At 45.4% G+C, this 18,235-nt stretch overlaps 1 protein-coding gene across 1 annotated transcript in view; it reads right to left on the reverse strand.

Moving 5' to 3' along the window:
• LOC124552382 overlaps nucleotides 1–18,235 on the reverse strand; it is a 229,359-nt gene that overhangs the window by 123,892 nt on the left and 87,232 nt on the right. The window contains exon 2 of the mRNA XM_047126645.1: nucleotides 489–641. Within this exon, the coding sequence (XP_046982601.1) occupies nucleotides 489–615 (127 nt within the window). The 5' untranslated portion in view covers nucleotides 616–641. The remainder of the gene's footprint in view (nucleotides 1–488; nucleotides 642–18,235) is intronic.

Below are 18,235 nucleotides of genomic sequence, written 5' to 3' on the forward strand. Positions count from 1 at the left end.
AGGGCGGGGCGTGAATCGTGCTTGGGTAGCTCAGTTGATAGAGCACTTCTGACGAAGTTTCAGTCACCAACCTTCTCCTCTGAATGTGAAAATATTTTGTTGGAACTGACCTACATAGGGAGAAAACGATCTTCGTAATGAAGTAAGGGAGATCAGTGCTTGCGAAATATGATACAGTAGTTCGCTTTTTCTGCGCGCTGTTCGGGAGTGAAATAACAGAGAATTATTGTGAAGATGGTTCGATGAACCCCCTGCCAGGCACTTAAGGGTGATTCGGAGAGTATGCATATAGATGTAGACGCTATTTGATTCTGATACTCTTCGAGATATGACTAACCTCTCCCTCCCCCCCCCCCCCCCTCCTATAAAACACTGATTAAGGCAGGCATTCTACGTCACGAAGTGAACCGATTGTAGATGGGACTGTACTGCGACATTTCGTTTGGTCTCTGGAAAGGAGGTGGAGCTTTATTTTGAGAGGTACTCACGGCTGGCGAGCCGGCACAGCAGCGACGTCGAAGTGGCGGTCGTCGACGACGCAGAAGTAGACTGCTGCTGGTGCTGGGGGGACGCCGCGACCGAGGCGTCGCGACGCCGAAGTCTGGGCAGCCTCATGGCGTCGGCACGCGTGCGTACATCGCCTGGGGGTATGAGGAGGCACGGCCGGCGCTCAACACACGGGCGCGACACCAGCAGGTGGGGGTCGCCACAGTACAGTACTAGCCACACGTCACACACCAAACCAGCAGCGCTCAGTCGCAACAAAACACACACACACACACACACACACACACACACACACACACACACACACACACACTGGCCCTCTCTGCCGGTACCAGCCGTCAGCTTTGGCCCATGAAAAACGAACCACTCATCGGAATCCAACACGCGTCACAACATTAACAACAGTTCTTCTGGGTTGGCATCTCCGTCTCGATAAATTTAAAAAACGACGCCATTTCCATCTGGCGCATATTTAGTTAGAGCACCCTGTGCATCATCCAGGTGGGGATTATTCAGTTTCCGGATTACCTGTGTTTCTTGTTGTTGTTGTGGTCTACAGTCAGAAGACAGAACTGATGCAGCTGTTCACGTTATTCTGCCTTGTACAAGCCTCTTCACCTCTACATAAATGCTGCAACCTACATTCAATTGAACTTTTTTGCTGTATTGGAAACTTGTCTCCTCGTATTATTTTCGCCCCCCCCCCCCCCCCACTACTACTCCCTTATGCCTCAGGATGTGTCCTACCAATCACCTCTCCTTTTAGTGTGTAAAATTTCTTCTTTTCCCCCAGTTGCCTTCAGTACCTTCTCGTTAGATACTCGATGTACCCACCTTCTGCTGCTTCTATTCTCTTAACTCCTGTGTCATGTCGTACAACTAAGAATTAAGTATTTACACATGATGTTGCCCATCAAAACACACACAATATTTCAGATACCTTCAGTAATGACTGCCTAACATTTAAATTTACAATATACGTCAACAAACTTCTATTTTTTAGAAATGTTTTTCTTGGTATTGCTAGTCTGCCTTATACAGTAAGAGTATATCCTCCACACTTCGGGTATAATCACTTATTTTGCTTCGCAGATAGCGAAACTCAGCTGCCAGTTTTAGACTCGCATTACCGAATGTGATTCAATTACTTCCCTCAACTTTGTTTTACTTTCGTCCATGTTGCTTTTTATAACCTCTTTTTCTAGACACTACCCACCCTGTTCGAGTCAGTTGCGGTCTGTGACAGAATTAAATCGCCAACAGCAGACATCGAAGTTATATTTTTTTCACCCTGAATAACATCCTTTTAAAATTTGTGCTTGTGTGCCACGCAAATTCAATATTTTGTATTCGCAATCGCTACCTTCGCCATCTCAGAGCCGGACGTGTTGGCCGAGCGGTTCTAGGCGCTACAGTCTGGAACCGCGCGACCGCTACGGTAGCAGGTTCGAATCCTGCCTCGGGCATGGATGTGTGCGATGTCCTTAGGTTAGTTAGGTTTAAGTAGTTCTAAGTTCTAGGGGACTGATGACCTCAGAAGTTGAGTCCCATAGTGCTTAGAGCCTTTTTTTTTTTTTTTTTTTTTTTTGAGCCATCTCAGAACCAGTCCTCTTTCAACCCAACCTAAATCTCGCACCAATACGCCACAACCTACATTACAGAAAATAATACAGATGTAAAAGTAGCTATTATTCTTGTTCTCTTCTACCTCTGTTCAAACACGTATCATATCATATAGGTCACATCACACGCCATGGATCAACGCTGACGTCTGGTACTGGTAAGTTCAATCAACACCGCCGCCTTCTCTCTCTCTCTCTCTCTCTCTCTCTCTCTCTCTCTGGTGCGCGCCCTTCACACACACACACACACACACACACACACACACACACACACACACACACAAATCACACGGTGTCTCTGGAGAGCTCAATGGGCTTTGGAGAGCCTTAAGAAAATTTCAGACTTTTTGTTGGTGTTTGGCACGCACCAATTCTAGTTTCTGACGAGAGTCAATAAATACAGCACTTCAAAACAGCTGGGTCCGCAAGACAACCATGGCCAACCGGTCTTAACGGAGCCCAGTCGTCATACGCAGAAATAGCTTCGCGAGTGCCCAAGGGAGTGTTGTAGACCCGTTTCCGTTCACCGTATGTACAGTGTATAGTGGATGACGTCGGGAGCTCCAAGGCACAGATCGCGGATGATGCTGTTACACATAGAGTAACTAAATAAACGCGATGCACGTGATGGGGTCATGTGGAGGCGAAACGCTAGAAAATTGTAGCGAAATGCGGGAAGGTCTGCAGAGGATCGCAGGTTGGTGCAAGGATTGGCACTCGACCCGCAACGTAAACAAACGTAACGCATCGCGCATAAATACGCAGAAAGAACGATCACTGTACGGTGGCACGATTTCAGAACAAACACTGGAAGCATTCACAGCCATAAAATAAATAGGAGTACGCATTGTGGGTGACAGAGTACAACCACTACGTAAACCTAATCGCATATAAGACAGATGACAGACAGATTCACCGAAAGAATCTGCGAAGGAGGCAGCTTAAAAAAAAAAAATCTTCGTTCGACAAATATTTTAATACCGCTGATCGGTATTGGATCCATACCAGATAGGACTGATACAGGAAACAGACTGCATGCAAAGAAGAGCAGCGCGTTTCGTCACAGATTCATTTGGTGAGAGTGAAGACGTCACGGGGATGCTAAGACAAGTCTGGTGGCAGACCATGCAAGAGAGGCACCATCCAACACTTTGTAGTTTACTGTTAAAGTTCCGAGAGCGTACGTTCGTGGAAGTATCAAACAGTATGTCTCTTCGTCCTCTTTGTATATCGCGTAAAGACAATGACCGTAAACTTACAGGCATTCCAGGTAGCGCGGAGGCTTACCAACAATCTTTCCTGGGAACCATTCGCAACTGGAACGGCAAAGGAGAGGGGGGGGGGGGGGGAGGGAGTGATACTAGTACGCACAGTACCCTCCGCGACAAACTGTGACGTAGCTCGCGAAGTTTAGATGTTTACGTAAACGACGTCATGCAATTCCTGGTGCATAGAAATATGGTACGGGGCAATCGATGTTGATGTAGCATTCTCAACACCGAAGTTTTTGAGATTCCCGATTCTCGCGCAATTTGTCTGCTACTGATGTGCGGATTAGCCGCGACAGCAGCTAAAACACCTACTTGGGCATCATCATTTGTTGCTGGTCGTGGTTGAAGTTTCACATGTGGCTGAACACTTCCTGTTTCCTTAAATAACGTAACTATCCGGCGAACGGTCGGGACACTTGGATGATGTCGTCCAGGATACCGAGCAGCATACTTAGCACACGCCCGTTGGGCATTTTGATCACAATAGCCATACATCAACACGATATCGACCTTTCCCGCAATTGGTAAACGGTCCATTTTGACACGGGTAATGTATCACGAAGCAAATACTGTCCGCACTGGCGGAATGTTACGTGATACGACGTGCTTACACGTTTGTGACTATTACAGCGCCATCTGTCACAAAGCGAAAAAAGTGGTCCAACTAAAACATTCGTATTTCTTTACGTACTACACGAATATGTAACAAAAACAGGAGTTCCTATTTTTAAAAAAAAACGCAGTTGATATCCGTTTGACCTATGGCGGCGCCATCTAGCGGGCCAAACCTAGCGCCATCTGCTTTCCCCCTTCACGCTAGACAAGTTTCGTTCTTTGTAGTTTTTTCGTTTGATTCCTCCTATTTCGTGAAATATTTGGCCTGGTCACGATCAATGGACCACCCTGTATATACCACATAGATGGTTGAGACCTGAAAAGGTCTCTGGAACCGTATAGTGTCATTCTACAAAATTTTACCTCGCTCTCATATTCGCCTGACATGCCACTGAATATCTTGTTGCCCTTTCGTAAGATGAAGAAAACCACTGCGCCTTAGGGATTTTGACAATGATAATGAGGTGATTCTTGTGGTACAACGTTTCCTGAACAGCCGATGTGCAGACTTCTACATTGTCTCCGCTAGCCCATCCAGCGTTGGGGAGAACGTATCGCATTAAATGGTAAATATGTAAAGAAGGACTGAGGTTGATGGTCACACCTTTATTTCTTTCGATGCTATAACAGATAGTTTATTATTGTGAGAAAATGAAATGCCTACAGCCTTCCTTATGATGTTATTTATTTTGTAGCTACCAGTTTCGGCGCACCAATGCTCCATCTTCAGGCTGTAGTTGATGCTGAAAGCGTTGACACGATCCCTACATATACCGCAGCAGCGGCCAACATAACTGGTTACGCAGACTATCTGAAAACTTTGGTGTCAGTACTCCAACCAATGAAGCTTCGAAATAAATAAAATCATAAGGACGACTGTAGGCGTCTCGTTTTCTTACAACAGAAAACGGCCGTGGTCCCAGAGACCTGCTGTCAAAAGGATGGATGTACAAAAACTTGAAAGTTTATTACTACTTCTCGTAAATGTACAATCCGAGTTGCTCCTCTAAAGTGATGAAGCTCTGAACAGTTACCTTGTCTGATACTGAAAGTTCAGGATGACACCCTTTTTTTTCCTTCAATGCTGGCCGGCCGGAGTGGCCGTGCGGTTCTAGGCGCTCCAGTCTGGAGCCGCGTGACCGCTACGGTCGCAGGTTCGAGTCCTGCCTCGGGCATGGATGTGTGTGTGATGTCCTTAGGTTAGTTAGGTGTAAGTAGTTCTAAGTTCTAGGGAACTGATGACCACAGCAGTTAAGTCCCATAGTGCTCAAAGCCATTTGATACCGTACGTCATTTTTGAACCTTCAGTGCTGTACGCGAAAGATACTGATGATGCTCAGGAAGTGGTTAGAACCGCCTGGCAGCTGCGGTGTGTTGTCAGGCGCGTGAGAATGACCAACTTCCTGCGACACAGGAGAGCTACGGCCTCAGCTACGAGGCAAGGCGAGGGAATCTCAGCAAGTGCTAAAGAGGCGGGCTTTAAAGCGACTCCAAGGCCCGCGCGACCCACGTAATGGTTTCGTTCATCATTCGCCGCTAGCGCACCAAAGAAGAAAAAAAGGCAGATAGTCTCAGCTTCTGGCGAATCTTGCTGGTTGTTCCGTCGTGCTGCATGTCGGCAAGAACCAGAGAAACTGGATGCCCCTGCGATGATGTCCGATGTTGCTCTGGACGAAACGACAGCAACGGAAAAAAATTCAGGGGCCGCGACCGCATAACACAGAAGATTTACCAACAACGAAGGTTGTCTTCTGTGTTATGCCTACTGCTAAACCCTCTCGTTAACGAGGGAATCAGAGAAACTATCACCCAACAAACAGTCCCGCCGGCCGGTGTGGCCGTGCGGTTCTAGGCGCTTCAGTCTGGAACCGCGTGACCGCTACGGTCGCAGGTTCGAATCCTGTCTCAGTCATGGATGTGTGTGATGTCCTTAGGTTGGTTAGGTTTATGTAGTTCTAAGTTCTAGGGGACTGATGACCAAAGATGTTAAGTCCCATAGTGCTCAAAGCCATTTGAACCAAACAGTCCCGTGTAACCGGAAAACTGCGTTTTACAAAAGTGCTAAAAGAAGGGACACAGTTGACTGCGGACCAATAACGTTACCAGGATTCCAGAGCATTTCCGAAATGTTACAACTTTAACTGAAGTAAAAACAGCTTCTCCCTGGGAGTCGTCATGGGTACAGGAGCAACGACTCCTGGCAAATTAACGTCAGAAAACTTGTGTACAACAGCGTGCATTAACCATGGAACATACGATGCACGTGAACAGTTAGTTTACGTCTTCCACGATTACCGATAGGTGTTTAATACTGTACAGCATCGTCGGTTCATAAATACGACACGATCCCACGGATCGGTCACTCTATACTACTAAACCGCTATCCCGAAACCAAAAACTAGTTGCAGGTTGTCTGTCTAACAGGTTCCAGGGGGCAACAGAAACTGATTGTCTACGCAATTTTGCCATATGATGACATGCTTGGAGACCGTGGCTGTTATTTGAAAACAAATGTTGATGGTGTTGAGACAGCAACCAGCCACAAATTTATTTTAAGTTCCTTTATTCAAAAGGTACCATTACCGGTTTCGAATGGTTCAAATGGCTCTGAGCACTATGCGACTTAATATCTGAGGTCGTCAGTCCCCTAGAACTTAGAACTAACTAACCTAAGGACATCACACACATCCATGCCCGAGGCAGGACTCGAACCTGCGACCGTAGCGGTCGCGCGGTTCCGGACGGAAGCACCTAGAACCTCTCGGCCAGCTCGGCCGGACCGGCTTCGAATCATTAAAATTCATCATCGGACGGTTTCATGCTTTGATTAGAACATATGGTGCGCTCTTTTATTGATAGATAAAATATAAATAAAACATAATTATACGCACGCCCCACAGATAGTTGCGTTACAGATTTGCACTGGGTTGTGACTTACGTGTTCCTGCAAAAATTTCCAAAAATTATTCTCCACCCTCCAAAGCGAATAATATTCCTACACCTATCTGCAGATCAAATAGCAAATTTATAAGTTACTACAATTTCCATGATGCTAAATGTAAATAAATAATGTACTGTCATATCCTTATATATTTAAAAAAAAATCTTTGACATGGAACCCTTTATAATGTAACAGTATTCGCTCTAAAATTCACAAAATCAATGTCTCTCTCTATACTAGTGTAAAATGCGTTTCAGTTGCATAAGTGAATATATGATCCTTTTCCAGACATTGGACATCTTTATAATGTTACGAAATATCATAGCATCTTTGACACTCATGTACTTGGAAACACCCTGCATCTATCAAAACATGTGATGCATGTTAGAAATGTATTCTGTGTCAAATCTAAAGTGCTCAATGATACAAAATTTATGTGTGCAACGGAAAGAATATGGTGGAAATGTATTCTTCGACAATGTTAAGTGCTCAGTGATACAAATTTTTGTGTGCAACGATCAGAATGTGGTGAAAACTACGATCATCATTTGTTGGACGGAAACTATGAAAAATACTCCAGACCGATATTTCATGGAAGTCACATCCCAGTGCAAATCTGTAACGCAACCATCTGTGTGGCGCGTTTATAATTATGTATTATTTATATTTTAGGACAAAATATCAATAAAGTATCGATAAAAACGCACCATATGTTCTACTGAAAGCATAGGAGCCGTCTGTCGATAAAAAAATAAAATGATCGTATGGCATTGTTGGCCGGGAGGCCCTATTCGGGGGAGTTCGGCCGCCGTATTGCAAGTCCTTTTTACGTGACGCCACGTCGGCGACTTGCGAGTCAATGATGATGATGATGGACACATAACACCCATTCCCCTGCCGGGAATCGAACCCGGGCCCCCTGCGTGGTAAGCGGTAGCCGTATGACGATGAACTGTAATGATTCGAAACTGGTAATGGTACCTTTAGAATAAAGGAACTTAAAATAATTTTGTGGCTGCTTGCAGTCTCAACATGCATCAACATTTGGTTTTCAACGCCTCGCCTACTTCAAAATGCTGTAGTAATCTGCTTATTAAGAGGTATTATCTCATGTTAGAAGTTTAACACAACAATACAAGTCTTAATGTTAGAAGCTGTGTGTTTGCCTTGAGGCAGCAGAACTGACTGTGCGCAAATACCCAGAATATACTCGTGCAGTATTTCAGGATGAGAGCGCTTAGCTACTTTCAGCATAATTTTACACCTCCACGAAACTTTGGTTGATCTGAAACAAATGATGGTCTCGAAGCGATATTTGATTGGGCGAGAAAAAGCCATTCTGGCCCGAAATGTGACAGAGCAGTGTGGGTGGCGACGGAGGCGGCGGTTTTTTTTTGGGGGGGGGGGGGAGGGTAGGGGGGGGGGAGGAGTACAGAGAATGGTCCGCGCATTTCGCGGCCGCCAGTTCACGCCGGGCCTGCCGCTGTGTAATACCAGAGGCTGCAGCGGGCGATGACGTCACTGGCCGGATCGACGTCGTCACCGGCGCTTTGTCCGCTTTAATGGAACCCGACGGCCCTCGGGCTGTCAGCTGCAACCGCACAGGGCGCGCAGTCAGCGGCAAAGGAAGGCCGAACACTGCTTTCATAAGTGAGCCACAGCATCATGTCGGCAGAGCAATGAGCCACTAGCGCGAAAATCCACCTTACTGTTTGTGTCGCGGAGGGTAACAGTACCATTCCCTCTCCCTTTGCTCTCATACCTTAACAACAGATGGCGATAGGTCATTCTCCACACTAAAGAGGACGGCTATGAGGTGGCGTTTGCTCAGGGCACGCTTAAGTGAAAGTTGCCTCACGGATCAGTGCTCGGACCACTACTGTCATATATTCCTTAACTCGAGAGCTGACTATTCTGTGATGTATACCACGAGATGGGGTCTCAGGGACCCATATGTTTAAACCGAGATTCAAGGCAAAAATAATTTGAAGTTTTTAATTTACGCTATACACATTTATTTTCACAATTATTTAAGTGTTGTTTGTTTCTACTTTATTTTATTGCACTAAATAAAGCCTGAAACATTTTACCATTGATCACACAAAAGTACATAATTTTTGTGTGGTTTTTTCAAATAGTACACATGAATAGACTGTTAGAGTACTGAATTTTACATTCTACAAAATTATACAATCTCTGTAGCAAATAAATTTCCAAATAAAACTAAACTCTGTAGCAAATAAATTTCCAAATAAAACTAAATTCCGGGGTTTACATTTGCGCATAAAAATTCATCCCGAAAGGTATAAAAAGAAAGTCATTGACATTCATTGCTGGGAGCTGCATTTCTATCACCACTGAGAACACATTCGATTTTAACAGACACTTTAAGTATTTCATTCAAGAAACAGACAGATCCCCATTACAACTTTGCTGAAATTCATCCTCTGAATGATACTCTTCTTCGGCAGCAGAACTGTGATGACTGGCTCCATATTCCGACAATCAATTTCATCAAACTCGGGAAAGTTAAAAATGACACATTCGTGCCAACACATTTTGAGCTATATAGTACCGTACTGAAGAAACGTAGTTCACGTGGAGCGGTCTAGGAGACTCCAACATCTATCAATAACACGTGTCAACAATAAACACAAAAGGCGATAACGCAACCGACAGCAAAACATCGTAGGCTTGGCAATTTAAGGAGGGTAGGGGGAGTACAGAAGCATTCCACCACAACTGGCCTTGGAGAGCGAGGTCTATCCTAAGAGAGATGTCAGCAGAATTGTCTCTGGTACGTCGACAATATTTGCAATTTCGTTCTTGCAATGTGTGGCTGGAGTCACCCCAACAAGATAATGCTCATCACGTTTTTAATGTGACATCCAGTGGTTTGTTTTCCTCTGCGAACAAAATGATTTTAACGTGGGATTTTACGTGTCCGTTTTATAGAGCGGTCCCAAGTTAGTCTAGCGCGGTATTCGTTTTATCGGTAAGCGTTAACAGGGACAGTAAAAGACGAAGAACAACACAGTACTCCAGCAGCAATTGAACAACCCAGCTGTAGGGTGGTAGCAATGAGCGCAGGCCGGGACAATGCAGTCGCTGTTACGAGTACAGTGTTGTTCCTTGTGTTTCACTGTTCCTGCTAATACGTATCGACAAAACGAACACCGCACTAGACTAATTTGGGACCGCTCTATCGAATGGACGCCTTAAATTCCACTTTAAAATAACTGTTTGGAAAGGGAAACGAGCTGACGCTTTTCGTCGCATGCGAGACGTGACGGGCGCCATTTGCTTCAGATGACCTCATCTACACACTGCAAAGACGAAATAGAAAAATAGACAAAGCGCGCCTGACGACTACGACGTCTTACAAAATGGTTCAAATGGCTCTGAGCACTATGGGACTTAACATCTGAGGTCATCAGTAGCCCAGACTTAGAACTACGTACATCTAACGAACCTAAGGACATCACGCACATCCGTGCCCGAGGCAGGATTCGAACTTACGACCGTAGCAACCGCGTAGTTCCGGACTGAAGCGCCTAGAACCGCTCGGCCACAGCGGCCGGCGCGAGATCTTACATGTATAAATGATATGGCTTCCAATAAGATTGGTGACTCTAAAATATTTCTGTTTGTTGAGGATTCTTTCAATGAATTTTTCAATTCAGTTTGGCGTTTGCCTTAGCTGTGATTTGTTGCATGTGCTCACTGGACTGTAAATTATTTTATATGCATACTTCTAGATATTTTATGGATGCAGCTGCTCACAGGGATTGTTGTGTACTCGTACAATAATGGGCGTTTCTGCCTTTTTACGTAATATTTGTTTATGTTGAGGATAAACTGCCAATCCCGTACGTAAAGCATCGATCCTTTGCTAGTATTCTAGCGTTGCAACTTTTCTGTGTGCAATAGCATCGTCCCAAAAAAGGTTCACGAAACTTTTGACGCTATCTACTAGCTAATATATACCGGGTGATCAAAAAGTCATTATAAATTTGAAAACTTAATAAACCGCGGAATAATGTAGATAGAGAGGTAAAAATTGACACACATGCTTGGGATGACATGGGGTTTTATTAGAACCACCCCATATTGCTAGACGCGTGAAAGATCTCTTGCGCGCGTCGTTTGGTGATGATTCTGTGCTCAGCCACCACTTTCGTCATGCTTGGCCTCCCAGGTCCCCAGACCTCAGTCCGTGCGATTATTGGCTTTGGAGTTACCTGTAGTCGCAAGTGTATCGTGATGGACCAACATCTCTAGGGATGCTGAAAGACAACATCCGACGCCAATGCCTCACCATAGCTCCGGACATGCTTTACAGTGCTGTTCACAACATTATTCCTCGACTACAGCTATTGTTGAGGAATGTTGGTGGACATATTGAGCATTTCCTGTGTAGAAGATCATCTTTGCTTTGTCTTACTTTGTTATGCTAATTATTGCTATTCAGATCAGATGACGCGCCATCTGTCGGACATTTTGTGAACTTTTTTTTTTTTTTTTGGTTCTAATAAAACCCCACGTCATTCCAAGCATGTGTGTCAGTTTGTACCTCTCTATCTACATTATTCCGCGGTTTATTCAGTTTTCAAATTTATACTGACTTTTTGATCACCCGGTACATAATGTGAAAAGTAGTGATACTACGACACTCCCTTGGAGCACCGCTACAAGGTCCTGTTGTGTCTGAGGACGTTCAGAATGACATGCTGTGTTCTGTTTGCTAGTCACACTGCTGGTATGAAATTCCATACGGTCCTAGTTTGTTCATTAAGCGGAGTGCGGAAATGTATCGATTACCTTTCTGAAGTCGAGAAACGCGGCTTCAACCTGGGCTCCGCCGCCGGTATCTGCTGTCTTCATTGGTCGAGTGGAGCAACAGAGCCATCTGGGTTCCACACGATCGTTGTTTTCGGAAGCCGACATTGACAGATACAGGGGAAATTTTCGGTCTCCAGAAACGTCATAATACTTGCGGGTAGACCATGTTTCAAAATTCTACAGCTGTTCTTAGTTCTTAGGAATCTGTTTCTTTTCTCCGTGGTGACAGGCACAATGTTACGACTACAATTGGTACAATGGTCATGCGCCGGCCGGAGTGGCCGAGCGGTTCTAGGCGCTTCAGTCTGGAACCGCGTGACCGCTGCGGTCGCAGGTTCGAATCCTGCTTCGTGTGATGTTCTTAGGTTAGTTAGGTTAAAGCAGTTCTAAATTCTAGGGGACTGATGACCTCAGATGTTAAGTCCCATAGTGCTCAGAGCCATTTGAACAATGGCCATGCGATATTCTAGGGGACTGATGACCTCAGATGTTAAGTCCCATAGTGCTCAGAGCCATTTGAACAATGGCCATGCGATATTCTAGGGGACTGATGACCTCAGATGTTAAGTCCCATAGTGCTCAGAGCCATTTGAACAATGGCCATGCGATATGTACGTGTACATGCCTCAGATTTAGTGGAATTCCGGTTAGCAAGCTCCCCTTCTCGGGGGATTCCCCTCCGGCCTTCTCTCAATACGTTGAGACAAAACGCACAGTCACGCGGGGGAGGGATCGATGTGGGCGGAACACGTAGTGACGAAACCCCCGGCCCCGGGTTTTCCAGGTGAGTCAGCGCATCCCAGGAGTGCTCAGAGCGGGACCAGCCAGCTACCTACGGACACACACACACACACACACACACACACACACACACACACACACAAAACGCTGCTAGCGCCTGTTCCACACACTTCACTTCGGCTCAGCCCCCTCCCACCGGCAGCTGTTCGCTGCCTCGCAGCTGTTTCGGCCCCCAGACACGTGCGCTACGCCGCTACAGAGCAGCTCTTTTACCAGAGGGGCTCCCCCAAACATCCGCTCTTGCCGACCTCCTGGGCTACGCTAAAGCGACTATGGCCGCAGGACGCTCCGCCACTGCGCGAGCGTTAGGCAGGTAGCGAGTGACTGGTGTAACAAGAAGGCCTGTCGAAAGACGCGAACAGAGTCTGGCATCAGGATAAAGGAACACACAGACGAGGAATAGCGGAAAGGAGAATAACGACAGGCCTAGCTTCATAAATACTTCCTTTGTCAGGAAAGATGTTTGATATGCCTGCCATCATTGGCGATGATGTGGCGCAGACGAATAGCGAAATTCTGCATTACCTGCCTTCGTGTCGGAACATCGATGCTGTCTATCACCTCCTGAATGGCTGTTTTCCGCTCAGCAATGATTTTGGGGTTATTGGTGTACACCTTGTCCTTAATGTAGCCCCACAAAAAGGAGTCGCATGTGTTCAGGTCCGGAGAATTGGCGGCCAGTCGAGGCCCATGCCAGTGACCTGTGGGTACCCCAGAGCCAGAATGTGCTCCCCAAAGTGCTTCTCCAGGACTTCACTCTCCTGCTTCGAAGGGGTCGAGCTTTGTCTTGCATGAACCACATCTTGGCGAAATCAGAGTCACTTTGCTTAATGGGCATGAAATCATCTTCCAAAACCTTCACGTACCCTTTTCTAGACACCCAGGTATCAAGGAATACCGCACCGATTATTCGGTGATTGGGCATTGCACACCACACAGTCACCCGTTGAGGATGAAGAGACTTCTCGATCGCGAAATGCCGATTCTCAGTCCTCCAAATTGGTCAATTTCGCTTATTGACGAACCCATAGAAATGAAAGTGGGCTTTGTCGCTAAACCAAACCAATATGCGCATACTAATTCCCATCGTGCCCCGCGGCCCACCGTGCCGTTTGAACGTCCTGACGGAAACCATTCAGAAGTTATGACAGTTTTATTTCATATAGTTCAATAATTGTCACCCTGTAAATACAGTTGCCATCGTTTACGGAGATCCTGGAAGCAAGCAGGGAAATTTTCAATTGACGCTCGTAAGCTCGTTTGTCACAGCCCGTTGGATGTCTGCAATATTTCGATGAAGCTTTCCTTTCAGTCGCCTTTTCATTCGAACAAACAAGAAAATAATTGCAAGGCGAGATGTCGGGCGAATATAGTGGATGTCGGGTGGCAACAACACAATGTCTGGCCAGATGCTCGGTAACAGAAAAAGCAGTATGGGTGGAGTCTTGCGTTGTTATGCAGTAAGACCCAGTTTGTCATGCAGTAAGAACCAGTCCTGAGAATGCTACAAATTATATTGGTGACGTCGAACTGCTTGTCGCAAACGTTGAAAGACTTCGATGTAAGGAATTCGGTTCACTGTTTGGTCTGGAGGAAAGTACTCACGATGAACTAATCCTTTACTATCACAGAATGCGATCAAAGTTGTCTTCGCTCTCGAAGGTTGTCGTTTGACTTTTTTGGAGGCTGGTGGTCCAGGACTCCAGCATCCAGCACTTTGATGCTTTGTTGGGGGGGGGGGGGGGGAGGGCACTAGCAGCACCATCTGTCATCTCCAGCAGTAATGTTTGACAGAAATGTGGGATCACGTCTGGGTCCATCCAGTAGTTCCGCAGAAATTCTTTCTGTTCGTCTGTTAGTGTACGGGGAACGGAGTTTTACATTAAGTTTCCCTAAATCTTGACGATAAAATCTTACGACACACATCACGATTCAAATTAAGCTCTTCTGATGCCGCACGCACAGTTACATTGACGGTCTTCTTGCAATAACGGCCTTACACCGCTCCACGTTTGCACCGGTATGTGCTGCAGACGGGCGACAAGCTCTGGGATCGTCTTGCACTGAAGGAGGAGCAGAATGGTGCCCTACCGTTTCTTGACGTCCTGGTGAAACGGAAACCTGACGGCAAGCTGGGACACAGTGTATACAGAAAACCTAAACACACCGATTTGTACCTAAATATCTTCAGTTGCCACCACAACTCCCAGCGTGAAGGCGTTTTGCGCACACTTGTTCACAGGACGCGATCGATCTGCGATCAGGAGAGCCTTCCAGCAGAACAGCAGCACCTCGAGACAACATTTCGGAAAAATGGGTACAACCAGAAGCAAATAAGACACGCACTCAGACAGACTGCGCCAAGAGAAGAAGAAACAGAAAAACACAAGTCATTGGCGCGCATTCCGTTTGTCGGAAACACCTCAAGAAAAATCGGTAGAATCCTGGGGAAAAACAATGTGAAATGTGTATTCCGACCCCCTGCAAAAACCTTGACCCTACTGGGTTCAGTGAAAGATGACCTAGGCCTTCGAAAACCAGGCGTTTATCAAATTCCCTGTCAGTGCAGAAAATCATACATTAGGAAGACAGTCCGCACTGTAGAAGAGAGGTGCCGCGAACACAAGCGCCATACCGAATTACGCCAGGCCACTAAATCAGCCGTGGCTGACCACTGTACAAAGACTATGGACTATGAAAAAACAAAAATACTCTGTCAATCCTCCTACTTCTGGGACTGCGTTACTAAAGAGGCCATCGAAAGCAGACTACAGGACGATCTAATTGATAAAGACAGCGGCCTTCAACTTAGTCAGGCACTCAGCCTGGAGAGAAAGATGCGGCACCAGAGATCGAGGACCGCCTCCGACGGCGGCAGCAGGGAGACTGCAGACCCCAGTTCAGACCCAGGCGCCGCTTCCCCCACCACCTCCAGTAGCCGCCGCGCCGGCCGCACCGAAGACACCAGGAGAGGAACGGTGGAGGGGGTAACGACTAGTATATATAGGGCGCCGAGAGGAACAGCACAGCATTCGTCAGGAACCACCTGAAGATGGCAGCGTGTACGTCTGTCGAAATACTGTGGAGAAATTACGACGCTACCAGGTCGGATACCCGAGAACTGTTCAAAAAAAGTCCACGGAATAATTTCCTTCTAACACAGGGGGTGCTTAATCTTTTTAGGCTTGAGATCTACTACATGCAACTTAGACTACTTAGAGATCTACTGAGTAAACAAATCGTAGAGGTTTAAGCACAAAACACCACCTTATCCAAAATGAACCATTTCGATTGCACAGAAAAGGGGAATGTTCTCTCTTTCAGAAGTTGTTCGCCCACTACTCAATTTGTAAGACATCACACATGTGAAAAAACTTAAAATAGACACCGTCATGAATTTCATATCACTGCCAAGTTTATTATAAACCGGTGAAAAATTTATCACAGCCAACCTTACACAGTCTGAAAGATGAGAATCGGGCGGTTTATTTCTACACTTACATTTCACCGTGTTCATAGTTTAAAACATTGCCACACTTACGTAAGTTGATCCAAAAAATCGATAAAACACACAGCAATACTTTTACAATGATAGGGTAGGGTAGGGTAGGTTTTAACACTCACTGATTTCCAAAAGCTATCTTCGTTGTATTATGACTTGGCAGAAATGGGTTTGTCAGATCGAATTATTTCCTTTCGAAGTTCACTCTAACTATAAGAGAAAATGACTACTTATTTTTCTTTAAATACCTTCCACGTCCACGTTTTGGAAAAGTTGAGCTATGAAAGCTAGAACAGTTTCTGTTGCAGAGCTGTCAGTTTGGCAACATACTTCTTTGCAGCTTCTCGATCCAGAGATGTTTGCTGGTCTGACAGTTCTGACCATATACGAGGAAAATGTTTCACATTTAATTTCTGTAACTGTGTTACCCAAACGTCAAGTCTCGCAGCGTAAAATGAGCGCTCTCATCACACAGACAAATTCACGCTGCAAAAGCACCAAATTAACAGTTCAGTTCAAGAGTAGTAAGTAACCTCACCACGCAGAGGGGGAGACCGTGACCTGGCGTGAGCAGTGAAAGGCGGTGAAACGCAGACGGAATGCAGATGAAAGAGGCGGAGACAGTGGTGTCAGATCTACCACCTACAAATACCGTGCGAAACGCCCCCCGTCAGCAAAATGGTGTTTTCGAAAAGAGCGCATTTGAACAGATTTCGTGCAAAGATTTTGAAACATCATCATCAGTTTTCTGCTATATTAGCGGGTCCTTTGCCTCTCCATTTTCTGCGATCCATTGCTTCCTTCTTAAGGCCGCTGTATGTTGTACCATCCATCGCGTCATACAGTATCTGAAATCGCTTCCTGTTCCCTTCTACATAGCCTTCTAAAAGTGTTTTTGTCAGTCCGTCATTCTTACTTAATATATGCCCAATCCAATTTCTTTTTCTTCTTTTTATTACACCTAGTAACTGTCTTTTCTCTCCTACTCTTCTCAGTACCTCTTCATTTTTTTACTCTGTCCATCCAACTTATTCTTTCCATCCTCCGCCACGTCCACATCTCAGAAGCCTCCAGCCTTTCTCTGTCTTTCTTCCTCAAACTCCATGTTTCAGCGCCATACAGAAGAACACACCATACAAGATATTTTATGAGTCTCTTCCTGAGTTCTCTGTCCAGACCGCTGCAGAAAATTCTCCTTTCCTTATAAAATGCCATCGGTTCATAAAGCCACGCTGGTCGACCGGTCGATAGTGATCATGGCGGAACACTCCTGCTCTAATACCTGCATGCGGCTTGAAAACTAAGTAATGGCACAGAAAATAAATCGTATCAAAAATCAGAAAAAAACGGTTGGTTGCATTTTTATACCCACATAAATCGCCATTTTAAATCACAGTTGCCGTTCGCCAGTCACAATGAACATGGCAAAGTTTTTCACATTATCATGAACTTACGCTATCGCACTTTTCGACATTTTGTTCCTTCAGGGTATATTGCTACCGGAATCTTGATGAACGTGTCTTATTGCGATTTCATTACATGACCAACTAACTTAAGCTTTCCTATAATGGCACACACAACTAACTATGGAATTTTTTATTGTCTGTACAATTAATAATTTTTAAGACCATCTGTACATTTAATAATTTTTAAGAACATTTCTCGTGGCCAACAGCGGTCTGGTAAAAAGTACTTAAAAAATGGACACAAACAGTCTCGAGCGCAAAAAAAACATTTATTTTGTGATAACCGGTTTCGGTCAGTTTTGGCCATCTTCAGAACCTCATACCATGACGGTAGGCGGTTGTGGTGAATGGAGCGGGTGTTTTAACTCCACGATCGTCAGCAGTTGACTGACCATCATGGTATGAGGGTCCGAAGATGGTCGGAAAGTGACCGAAACCGGTTACTAAAAAGTTTCTTGCGATCGAAACAGTTTGTGTTCATTTTTAAAGATCTGTAGAATTCTCACCCTGAAGGTGTTTGACACGTTGTCTATAGGTCTGCCATAACAGAGACGAGTAGTTCTGAATGAGGAATTTTGACCCCTGTTACAAACCACTTTTTGTTTTTTTTTATTATTAGGTAAAGGGAGAGTGCCGTAAAGTGTGCACTCGACCACTGCAAAAGGTAG

Source organism: Schistocerca americana, chromosome 10 (assembly GCF_021461395.2).
Source record: "Schistocerca americana isolate TAMUIC-IGC-003095 chromosome 10, iqSchAmer2.1, whole genome shotgun sequence".
Lineage (NCBI taxonomy): Eukaryota > Metazoa > Arthropoda > Insecta > Orthoptera > Acrididae > Schistocerca > Schistocerca americana.